This window comes from Podarcis filfolensis, assembly GCF_964270895.1.
Source record: "Podarcis filfolensis genome assembly, chromosome: 2".
NCBI lineage: Eukaryota > Metazoa > Chordata > Lepidosauria > Squamata > Lacertidae > Podarcis > Podarcis filfolensis.
The window spans coordinates 38,004,940-38,017,806 of NC_139605.1; the positions used below are offsets into that span (position 1 = coordinate 38,004,940).

Below are 12,867 nucleotides of genomic sequence, written 5' to 3' on the forward strand. Positions count from 1 at the left end.
CTGAAGCAAATAATACATTGTCTGGATATGGTCCCTTCTTTTTACCATTATCTCACACTGACCTAACCTGGAACAGGTGGGAACTCTATGGTGACATGGCAACCCACACAAGATCAGTAAAGTGTTTTGGGGCATGGAGCACTGAGGGCGGGTTGGCAGTACCATGCCCATTTTCTGGGGAAAAGAAAACATCGAGGAACTGTGATTGCTGCCTTATAATGCCTCAGACCATTGCTCCATCTAACTCATAACTGCCAACACTGACTAGCAGCAGCTCTCCAGGGTTTCAGGCTGGAGATAATTCCTGTCCTACATGGACATGCCAGGGATAAATACAGAATATTTACCAGGATTAAGAATTGGGCATGTGCACCCTCTGTTGGTCCAAGACTCAGGATAGATGCTTCTGTTACTCCTCGTGATTTTCACTCTTCCCGATTTCAGAACCTTCTTGACCTTCACAATGACTTCTGCATGGGTTCCTTTGTCATGAGCGGAGAGGATCTTTGCTTTTATTACTGCCAAAGAGCACAAAAGGAAACACAATTAATTTTACACACTGGGCAATTTATTTTGCTGTGTCGGTTGGCAGAACCTGAAGGCATGGCTATAGCACATCTTAGTTAACATGAACGCATTAGCAGGCTGCCTTCAGAGATCTGTCATAGAATTTGGATAATTTGTCTTAGGGAGAAACTACATATCTTGCTAATTATAACTATATACCACCCTGTATCAAATGATCACAACATAAAACACAAATGCCAACCCATAACATAATATCTAGACAAATAGAGTTATAGAAATTCAATCACATACAGGCAACACACATCTTATGCGAGGGGTTCATTCCGGGGACCCAAGCATGAAAACAATTATGCCTGAAGCCAGGAACGTCCAGAACCACCCCCACCCAGCAAGGCAGAGGCTGCTTGCCCAGCTTTTGGATGGGGGCAGAAGGGCTGTGGCAGGGTCCTAGAGCCCTCCCACCTCCTTTCCAGCTCTGGGAAGGAGGCACAGAGGGTCTGGCAGTATCCCAGAACTCCTATACCACCTTCACAAAGCCAGGTAAGCTTCTGAACGCAGCTCTGGCTGGGTGGGAGGAAAATAAATAGAAAGTGAGTTTACTCCGCTTTCCATAAGATCCAACTCCTAGAGGCTGAGGTCCCTTTGCCCCCCCAAAAAAAATATTTGAGGGGGCTGCCTCCCAAAAAATGATGGGCAGTGCTATTCAAATGGGTGTGTTGGGGTGTTGTGATTCATTATGCAGAGCAGGGCCTACCTGGCCTCCTCCAATATTTTATTCAAGTTGGCACTCTGCCTCTCTCCACTTATTTATACAATTCTGTAAGTAAAATAAGTGTAAGATGCGCATCATCTGTAATTGTTATTTTTATGGGAGCATTAAGTATCCGAGTTTACTTTGTGCAGACGTTAGGCTTCTCTGCTACAGACTTTGGAGTTTTGAAAGATGAAGAGCAGCAGGAAAGATGTTCTGGGGCTTCATTTGGTTCCCACTATTTAAATGGGTGGAGGAGACTCTTGAGAGTCCCATGGACTGCAAGAAGATCAAACCTATCCATCCTTAAAGAAATCAGCCCTGAGTGCTCACTGGAAGGACAGATCCTGAAGCTGAGACTCCAAGACTTTGGCCACATCATGAGAAGAGAAGACTCCCTGGAAAAGACCCTGATGTTGGGAAAGATGGAGGGCACAAGGAGAAGGGGACGACAGAGGACGAGATGGTTGGACAGTGTTCTCGAAGCTACTAACCTGAGTTTGACCAAACTGCAGGAGGCAGTGGAGGACAGAAGTGCCTGGCGTGCTCTGGTCCATGGGGTCACAAAGAGTCGGACACGACTAAATGACTAAACAACAACAACATTTAAATGGGAGAAGGTATTTTACTCACTTACCGTAAGCATATTTCATCTGGCAGAAATTGGCGACGCTTCCTAGTATCCTTTCTTTGCAGACACACTTTTCTAGCCAGGGAATCGCAGGCCAGTGTTGAAGGAGGAGGGTCACATTAAGAAAGTGGGGTTGGGCAAGTTCGGCAAAGAGAGAAATCAAGTTATTTTCATGTACACCTGCACATACACTTTCAAATATCGCAATGTTTTGTTGATATTGTTTATTATTTTATTATCTATTTATTAAATTTCTATACCACCCTTTAAGTAAGGATCACAGGGCAGTTTACAATATAAAAGGACAAAAATACATACTACACACACAGTTTAAAAGGCCATGACAGAGGCCCATCACATAGGGCCACAAAGCAGTTTCTGTGCCTAAACCAGGCCTGAACCCCGATTGAAATGGATCCAGAAAATCAGTTTCCTCCAAGAACGCCTAGATCTGGTCCAAGAACCTTGCCCAAGAAGGTGAGTATGTCTTATTAAAATAGGTTTTAAAGAGAAATCATTCATTTGTAAATATGATGCTTAAATGGCAAAAGTAAAACACCACCCTATCTAGCCAAGCTTTAGGAAGCAAAACACTCTGCATGGAAATTATCACACAATTAATATATATGCTAAATAAAAAGCAAGTCAGAGATCAGACTCAAGTACCCTTCAGTCACTATGGACAATTAGTTATGACAAACACAATTATAAGGCTGGAACTTATTTTAGGAGTTCTTCAATTTTATAAGATTCTATGTCAGAAGGCAAATTTGGTGCCTGCAGCACATAATATGTTGCCATGAAAGTTACTAGACTTTCTGGTGCGGAGGTTTGGTTTGGTTTGCATTAAAAGGCTACCTAATTTGTTTTTTCCAAAATAAAATGTGAAATCACAGCTAAAGTTGCACTTCCATGAATTTTGTGCTGCAGTTCTCCAACCAAATAATGTTTATAAATATTTGTCTGGTTGGGGAAAGTGTGCATCAAAATGCACATATTGCTGAAAACAACACTAAAAAATACATTGCGTTAGGAAAAATTAGCAGAAATGTATGTATTAGGATGAATGCACACAAAAATGAGGATGGGTTTTTTTTAAATTTATAAGTGCAAGTTGATGCGAAAATGTGGAGAACTGAACTCAAAATTGGAAAAATGAAACACTGAAATTAACAGATTTGTCCATTCCTATTTCTAGCCTTAGCTAACATTTTCTAAATAAAGCCACAAGTATTTCTACAAATACTCTGTAAATCTAAAACGCTCCACTGAATTGTAAAAGTAATAACTGGCCTCTGTCCATTTCGTGCAACAATATAAATCCATACCTGGATGTCTTAGTGCAGAAAACCCTTGCTCGTGGTCATTCCACTGCCACTCATCTTCAGTCTCATTGGCCGGTGTTTGAATAAGGTCAGGGATTCTTCCACCAATGGGAATATTGAAAAAAGCCTGGTTGTCGTAACTGGGAAGAAGAGGACAACAGAACAAATGGAAATGGCACTTCGATCACGGGATGTGATAGTTAGCCACAAGGTAGCCTCTGCTTCATTCACTTACTACTCAGTGATGGAGAGGTAATGCTAGCTCCAGAGTTTTGATAAGCAAAGTTAAGCAAGGAACATTTCTAAGAACCAATCGTTAGTGATTTCTGTGCAGAAAGATGCATTGATATTTTCTGTATCCTTCAATTAGGCAAAAATATCCTAATTCTGAGCAAGGACTGAACCAGCCTAGGGATTCTGCACATTATCAGTTTGTGATAAGGAGTTTGCTTACTTGCTGAGGCATTCTCCAGTGTGCTTGTCACAGTCTCTGGCACAGTCACAAGGCTGGCAGCCATTCTCTCCAAATCCCCAATAGCCCAAGAGGCACCGGTCGCATTTGGGGCCTGCAACACCTGGTTTGCAGAAGCAGAATCCTGTCTTTGGGTGGCATTTCCAGCTCTGGTTGAACGTCGTGTTCACTGAGCCCATGAGGTGGCAGGAGCAAGCTGAATGAGAAAGTGCAGTGTGGAATGGAGAGGATTAGCCGACAGTCACCTGCAGGGACAGAATCTCCTCAAGGGCTTTACTGTATGTCAGATGCATAAACACAACATTCTCGGAATAGACTGCTTGCCCTTTAACTTCTTTTGAATCACCGATTTATAACCAAGAGACATTAGACCCAGGCCTTATTCTTAAGCCTTGCAAAGTTCTTTCTCAAACCCTACCAGGTTTTAATGATGGAATGAAAAAAACATGTTGTGAGGGTCGATGTTGGTGGACCCATATTTAAGGCTGGCAAGCAATCTGGCCCCCCTCAAGTCAGTTTCAGCCAAGGTAAAAGAAAATACGATTAAGCTTACTCAGGACTGGTATTTATATCCATCACAACTTTGTAGAGTCCGGAGAGGGTGCAAGGGCCCCTGGTTTCTTCTTCCATATGTGGTAGTCCTATCCCAAAGCTACTTTGTTTTGACAGAAAGTGTTCCAAGAAACGGAATGCATAGCTAATCGGAAACTTTCATCTGACCTTAAACTTGCTCTTCTTTTTATTTTTGATTCTCGATCTGTAACAGTGTTACATAAAAACCTAGCTCCAGGTTGCATTCCTGGCCCCCGCCTGCATCGGTGGACCATGCATAAGCTAGCCCCATTATGCCCCTTCCCCATTACACCCCCTTTTCCAGCCACTTCTGGGTCCGTGGAAATGAGCGTGCGCACAATCACACATCAATCAGACACGTGTAAAACAGTCACTGCCTGTATATACCTAATTGTGGCGGCTAAATTAATCATTGCCAAACGCTGGAGACTTGTTGATGGAATGGTTCACCCAAATTTGGACTTTGGCATTAATGAAATGTTTGACACATGGACTTCGAGTGTAGAGGAATGAACACACTTCCGACACAGTTTAATGCTGTTTGCTCCACTTTTCCTATCTATGCTACAACAAAAGAAAATGGCTTTCATCCACCTAGTACACGTAGCCATATGTGGAACGGCACTTCAGGATTATTTGTGTCAAGCCAGCCAGATTGGGTGCCCTCCTTCTTTCTGTATTTCTTGCTCCTACACAATCAATTTTCAAATGATGCATTTTCAGATGACGATGATTTACTACTTATATCCCACTCATGTGACTAGGCTGCCCCAGCCACTTTGGGTGGCTTCCAACAGAATATAAAAAAACACAGTGAACCAGAAAGTGACATGCCTTGGCTGGTACCCTGAATGCACTTAAATGGCTTCAATCCTATTGAAGGTGTTAGTGGAAATTAAGCAAATCCCTGGTTAGCAGAATTGCAACTTTAAGGCCAAAATTGACATGGAATGGGAGATCTGTGATTGGATCTCCAGACATTTCTCCCCCGCCGTCTCTCTGGTTTTCAAGGAGAGAGGACTTTTTGCTCCATTTCCCCATGCTGTTTCCCCCAATGAAGTGTCCGCCCAGCACAGGAAATAACACATGCTCCTGAATCAGTCCTATGTTTAGCCCCTCCCACCATGAGGACTAGTAGCAGCTTGGTGGGCATGATTTAGAATGGGAAATGCAATGTGGGAGAGGGTTAAGCCAGGGCCAGCCCAAGACATTTTGCTGACTGAGACAAAGGGCAAGATGTGGTCACTCCCATTCCATGTACAAAAGCCAGCCTAACTTGCAGCTGGCTCTTACTTCAACATTGACAATGGGGCAGAGTCCTCCACCACACCAGAGGGCAGCAGGCCGGTCAGGCCATGTGGCTCACATAGCTCTGTCTGCACGACACCCCTCCGCATTTACCGCTCTTCGGTGGTTGCCTCACTTTGTCTAACAGTAGGGCCGGCTCTAAATTAAGCACCCTGTCCCTCACTAAAGGTAAAGGTAAAGGGATCCCTGACCATTAGGTCCAGTCGTGACCGACTCTGGGGTTGTGGCGCTCATCTCGCTTTATTGGCTGAGGGAGCCGGCGTACAGCTTCCGGGTCATGTGGCCAGCATGACTAAGCTGCTTCTGGCGAAACAGAGCAGCGCACAGAAGCGCCGTTTACCTTCCAGCTGGAGCGGTACCTATTTATCTACTTGCACTTTGACATGCTTTCGAACTGCTAGGTTGGCAGGAGGTCCCTCACTAGTGTTGCTCTAATATAGGCATAGGCAAACTCAGTCCTCCAGATGTTCTGGGACTACAACTCCCACGATCCCTAGCTAACAGGACCAGTGGTCAGGGATGGTGGGAATTATAGTTCCAAAACATCTGGAGGGCCGAGTTTGCCTATGCCTGCTCTAATAAAAATTGGAGCCCTGTTTCACTGCAAAAAAAAAAAAGTCAGGAAATCTGATCATGCATTCCTGTGTCGTCAGTTGTGGACCTTACAGAAACCAAAGCTGTGTGCCCAGCCACTTGCTGACTGGCTGCAAGTAAGGTGAGCTGGCAATGCCCCATCTGCCCTAATGTGCATGTCTGTCCTTCCACCCAGCAAAATACCAAAAGAGTTGAAGAAAGTTCAGGGATGAGCAGAGGTGACAGGAAGGGGAAGGCATGTTTATGTGTTTGCCGTTTGGGCTGGTTTATTTCCTTTCAATTCATTTTGCAGGAATGTCTGTGCATCCCTAACCAATGAGAACTCTGTGGAGGAGGATTTGGCTAGCACCAGAGCATTCAGACTGTTATACAACACATTTTTCCTCTTACTGGTGATTAAGAGAGAATGTGTTCGATTATTGTGACTAATGCTGAGAGATTCCTTCTGAGCAGAGAGTCCTCTTCGCTTTTCTTCTCAGGAGCCCGAGGGCCTTTTTCAGCTTAACCGAGGGACTTTGCTCTGGATGGAAGAACACTCTTAAAGCAAGCTTTTCACGAAGGGATTAATGGGGTATTTCATTCAGCTTTCCCCCTCGGCCTTTCCTTCTCCAACCCAGTGCCCACAGGAGAGACAATGGCAGTTTCCGTGCCCTCTCTCCCTTCCCCAAAGCATTTCTTCCTTTCTCACAATGGGGCTGAGAACTCCATAGCTCATCCCACAAACATCTGTGCAATCTGCTGTGACAAATTTGTTATTTTCCTCTTTGGTATCCGCAGCATTTTTAAAATTATTTTTATTTTGTAAGCCGGTGCATATTTAACATGGCATTTCTCAGCCAAAATAAGCTGAGGGTATGGGTTACTGGTACATCGCAAACCCTCCGGTCTTTTGCTGAAGGTCAGCAGGACAGGGTGTGGCACAAATCGGAACTGTGAGGTAGGATGAAGGCTGATTAATGCCCAGTTAGTAGGACCAGGAGCAGCTGGTAAGGCTGTGTTGCTCTCCTGTCTCTGAACATGGTGTGGCGAAGGTGGAAGGGCAGGGCAGAAGGAGCTTGGCATGGTGCGGGCATTATGGGGGAGACAACCCAATGTTCCTGCCATGGCATCTGTGCTGTGCCCCCACTGTGCCAAACTTCTGATGCCTTGCCCCTCCACCTCTCACTAGGTGGCACTGCCACCTCACCTGTGCAGCTCCATTGGCTGCTACTGAGTAGAATTGTGCACAGTCAACACACATAGAAAGGGGGCACAGGGTGGTAACCAGGAGCTCTCCCCCCACATACACGTTCAGCACAACTTGTGAAGGAACCTTTGTTTGTACAAACTTCATATACGTAGGCTCTGCGTGCTTGATATGTGACAGAAGAGACTTTTTCCACAGAATGCGTGAACAGGGAGCAGAACTTGTTGGAGAACTGAAAGGAATAATTTGAATCTGACATATTTTTCAAATACTGCCAAACTCAACCTGCCGCCCAGAGTGGCTGGGGAAACTCAGCCAGATGGGCAGGGTATAAATAATAATAATAATAATAATAATAATAATAATAATAATAATAATAATAATACTTTTACTACTAGAGACAGAGTTGTTCCCCTGGCCTTTGGCTTGGAGTCAATTTGATTCCCTCCCCCTTTTTCTTTTTTCCTTTCTTCTCCTGTGATGAGGCTGCATTTTAAGGTTGTATTTTAATCTTGTTTTTAAGTTGTATTCATTCAACTTGTTTTTATTATTGGTTGTTAGCCGCCCTGAGCCCGGCCCTGGCTGGGGAGGGCGGGGTATAAATAAAAATTATTATTATTATTATTATTATTATTATTATTATTATTATTACTACTACTACTACTACTACTACTACTATGTGAAATTTAAAGTAAGAATTCAAAAATCGCACCTCAAATTTTACTTCACAAGTCAGGTACTTCAGACTTGTTCACATCTTGTCTGTTTTGATTTTGGCAGGTGGCAAACTGTGACATATCGGAAGTAATCAAATACAGTCGTACTGTTGAAGTTGAATGGAATCCATTCCGGAAGTCCGTTCAACTTCCAAAAGGTTTGGAAATCAAAGCACGGAAGCCGTGGAAGCCCCATCGGATGTTCGGCTTCCAAAAATAGTTCGCAAACCAGAACACTCACTTCCGGGTTTGCGGCGTTCGGGAGCCAAAACGTTTGAGAACTAAGCTGTTCGAAAACCAAGGTATAACTGTACTAAATACTAATGCACATGTCAAAGACTTGCATGTCAGTTAAAATCTTGAGCAATCTTTTTTTTAAAAAAAAATGTCTAAAACATGGCTCGATAACTGCTTTTGTTTCTGATGTTTTATATTTGTTTTATGGTTCTTTTTTGTAGGCTATCTTGGAAATCTAGATTAATAAAATTACCTTTTTTTAAAAAAAAGACTTGTATATCACCCACCAAATACTGTAAAGAACAAACCATCGATGCATCCCAGTTATCAAATATTACCAAATACTTTTACTAGACTTGCTGACATAATGTTAATGATCAAATACTGAAATCAAATCTCACTGGATATCAAATACTGCTTGTGATTTTCTGTGAATATTCAGAAAATATTCAGAGGATATCTGGAAAGCATTGAAACATCAGTATTCCCAGAAGTGAATGCTGAAGAAAATACTTGCAAGAAGATTTGTCTTAGCTCTACTTTGTAGATCTAAAGCAGCCATATTAGATCAAAAGCCATTTGGAAAACTGAGCTTCAGTTTCATTCAAGTTGGCTGCTTTCTGGTTGATTCCTTAGGAAATAATGCTTTTGCTCCCCTGCTGCTCTTTAAGTTAGAGAACATTTACCCCACTTTGATACTCGGGCACAAATCTTTCAACTGCTATGAGGTTTGAAATCTAATCTTGTGGTAGGGTGGCTTTACAAAGCTTACTTTCCCTAAGACTTCTCAAGAGTTAAGAGAAAGGAGCTACAGGAGAAGTCACTGGGTGTCATGCAATATGGTCAGGTACACCAATAGGTTAGCTCGGCAGCTCCTCGTTCCTTGTGCTTTCACAAAAGGTTAAAAGTTGGTGAACGGGGCAGGGAGGGGGGCGGAGGCTGAGCCAGCACTAGCATTTCAGAAGAGGCAAACACAAAAGAGCAGAAACAGAGGAAGTGTTGTGAACAGGGCCATTCAAGCAATACCAGGGGCCTGCGGAAATTACAGCGCAAGAAGCATAAGAGTTCAAAGGAAACCTGGATCGGGTCTACCAAAGTAGCAGCAGAAGACCAGAAGAAAGGCAGTAGGGTGGAGACAGATATAAGAATAGGAAAAGAGTAGACTGACATTGTACTTCAAATGAGAGATGTGCTTCCTAGCAAATCAAACAGTGCAGCCTGTCTTGCCCTGCACCGAAATTCAGAATTTTCTTCTTTTTTCAGGTGCTGCATGAATCCCAAAGCATTCATCAGTTCGTTTGCTTCCACTTATATTTTTTGAAAGGAAATGTATTAGCGTGCAAAGCTGTTCCAGTGACTGGGGGAACATTTCACATGTCACGATGGCATCCCTGATGCCATCATGTACTGCTGGTTTCTCCTACAAATGGGCAGAACCATTTTTTATACCAGAGCTTGACCCTGGAGGTGGACAGGCATACAGCGATGGTGCTTTGAGATAGGCTCTACCAGTTTGTTGAAACTTGCCCTGCCCCCTGTCAAATTAACTGGTAGTTTTGAATCAATCAGTTACTTATAAATATGACTAAAACAAGTGTGCAGATGACTTACATTTAACAATGGGGAAATTCAGTCCAGTTTTCTTTTAAATATCTAATTCACATTTCTCAAATGAAAATGCAAGCAGAAATGCAGTTATTCCAAATTTGCTCTTCTCTGAATTTTGCAATTCAGTTTTCCAACAAAATAATGTGTTTTAAAATGCAGATGTTTGGGGAAAGGGTACATAAAATGCATGTGTTTGGGAAATAACATACAAAAACACATTACCTTAGGGGAAATTGTTTGCAGAAAGGTGTGTATTCGTCACACAAAGTGCATACAGAAATGTGTACTTTGGGCCCTGTATACCTGAAGGAGCATCTCCACCCCATTGTTCAGACTGGACACTGAGGTTCAGCTCCGAGGGCCTTCTGGCAGTTCCATCATTGTGAGAACCAGACAGGGAACCAGGCAGAGGGCCTTCTTGGTAGTGGCGCCCACCCTGTGGAACACCCTCCCATCAGATGTCAAGGAGATAAAGAACTGCACAACCATTTGAAGGCAGCCTTGTATTGGGAAGTTTTTAATATTTGATGGCTAGTTGTGTTTTGATACTATGTTGTAAGCCACCCATAGTGGCTGGGGCAACCCAGTCACATGGGCGGGGAATGAATTATTATTATTGTCATCATCATCATCATCATCATTAGAGAAATTCACATAATAATGCCAATGAACTTTCATGACTTTAAAAGCAACATCACTGCAGCCTGCTGCAGAAACTATGTGAAGAAATAAATTTATGATGGAAAGAAAAAGTGAAATCCAAATTGGCAGACCCACCCATCCCCACTTACGTTTGCAAATCTCCGGCGAAGACATGGGTTTCCCTTTGTCTCTGTAAAAACCAGGCTTGCACCTTTGACACCGGTAGCCCTCTGTGTTGTGCTTGCAGTTGTCACAGACACCTCCACTCTGCTTTCCTGATGCCAACCAGATGCTCAGGTCAAAATGGCAGCTCTCAGCGTGACTGTGACAGCGACACTCTGTCCAGAGCCCAGGGGTGAGGGGGAGAAGGAAAAGAAGAAGGAGCAACATGATTCTTACTCACACTGTAGTACAAGTGAATAGAACTTAAATGTGGGGTTTTTCCTCTCATGGATTTATTTAGTCCTAACATTTTAGTTAAGAGCAAGGAAACGCTGGGAAGATGTGTAAAGAAAATCCAGTAACGTGAGTGGTGTTTTCTGGTCAGCCGCTTTGAGGGTTATTGTTGCTGTTATTTTACAACCAAGCACTATACAAGTTTTATGAAATAAACAAATAAATTATTCCTTTTACATTTCCCTCAATCAGTATGAGTTAAGAAAAGGCAGGATTTGCAGGGGTAGGGCAGTGACTGAGTAATTTATGTGATAACTCTTTTGTGCTGATAACCAAGCACTTATTGTAATCATATTTGCAAAACGGATTCCACATAAAGCTTGTTGCCTTTTGTTAGTATATAAGATGTAAAACATGAGAAGAGCTTCACCCACCCCACCCCGTTCTGATAAAAGGGCAGTGGCGTAGCGTGGGTTGTCAGCACCGGGGGCAAGGCAAGTAATTTGCGCCCCCTAACCCGTGGATTTGCGCCCCCTAACCCTAACCCCCAGATGTTGCGCCCGGTGCAGCCGGCCCCCCCCTGCACCCCCCACGCTACGCCACTGTAAAAGGGATGTAAATATTTTCTCTGGGGCTGCATCTAGCCTGAAGGATCTGTGATGTTCAGTCCTCATCCCTCAAATACCCCACCCCACTCCACCTCAACTAGTTTAAACCGGAATCTTTTTTTGGAACAGTGACTTGTACATTAGGCCAATAAAAGTAAAATTAGGCAATGATAGATACATCTCCATCTAGGCCACTAACTGCTCCATACAAAGGATCCCTAGAGGTTAGAATTTTGATTATGGAAACCTTAAACCTCTAGAGTTGAACCACTTTAACTCTGATTTTAAAAACCTCACTGGAGTTTTGCTTTACCCAATGTATTCTTTTCAAACACTATTTCAACTAACATACCCATTCTGAATATATTATTTTCTGAGGAACGATGGTAGGACCTTTACCATTTTTAAAAGCACCTTGAAATGAAGTACTACTCTTTGACGAAATGAAATAAAACTAGAAAGTCTCTAAATTATGTGAACCACCCTGAGACCTGCAGGTGTAGGGCGGTATATAAATCCAATAAATAATAATAATAATATATAAATAAATCTACAATGGTACCTGCTAAGAAACAGATGAACTTTAAAAAATCTATATATTTTCCCCTGCTCTCATCGTAGGCCAAAACTCTAGTAAGCAATGTTGGGCAAAATCTCTTTGAAAACCAGAGCTTTGCTCTTTGTACCCTATTTTACAATATATCACATAGGCCAACCACATTTGCTCACACATGCACACACACATATAGAGAGAGACTGAAAGGAGTTTCAGGCAGTTGCTTGGCAATCCCATTCCCCATCTGTCGCTAGAGCATCGTAAATCCCAACTCCATGAATTAGCTGTTATCGGCTTTGCTGCTCGGTGGAAAGATGGATTACATTGCAACCCTTCATCTCTACCCTCTCTTCGCCATACCCACATACTTCTGCATTCATTTGGTGTCCCCGTTTTTCCATCGCCTGGCTCCCATGGCTGGTCATTGTACAATGGCGCGCACCTCTCACAATGCTGTCCTGCAGTGTTATGTCTGCACATGCACTTCCCATGGACCTGTCAAAGAAAGCAACAACAACACACACATTCAGAAAACGATAAAGCGGTAAAATGCACTAGCTAAGAGGTCTTTTTGGTGGAAGAACACGCATTCATTGCATCCCAAAGGGCTGCTCATTGGAACCGTCTCCACTTGGACGTCCAAAATTTGGAAGGGGCAGAGGGACAACGACGACTCCTGCCCCTTTCCCAAGCCCAAAGCTCCAGGCCCCATTGGCCACAGCCTCTTTCGGCAGTT

At 43.3% G+C, this 12,867-nt stretch overlaps 1 protein-coding gene across 2 annotated transcripts in view; it reads right to left on the reverse strand.

Moving 5' to 3' along the window:
* LOC310757557 (netrin-4-like) overlaps window positions 1–12,867 on the reverse strand; it is a 55,078-nt gene that overhangs the window by 6,345 nt on the left and 35,866 nt on the right. For both annotated transcript variants that reach the window (XM_083602769.1, XM_083602768.1), the window contains exons 4-9: window positions 12,500–12,626; window positions 10,721–10,909; window positions 3,690–3,903; window positions 3,239–3,375; window positions 1,917–1,985; window positions 348–518 (exon numbers count right to left, since the gene is read on the reverse strand). In XM_083602769.1, coding sequence (XP_083458895.1) covers window positions 348–518; window positions 1,917–1,985; window positions 3,239–3,375; window positions 3,690–3,903; window positions 10,721–10,909; window positions 12,500–12,626 — 907 coding nt within the window. The remainder of the gene's footprint in view (window positions 1–347; window positions 519–1,916; window positions 1,986–3,238; window positions 3,376–3,689; window positions 3,904–10,720; window positions 10,910–12,499; window positions 12,627–12,867) is intronic.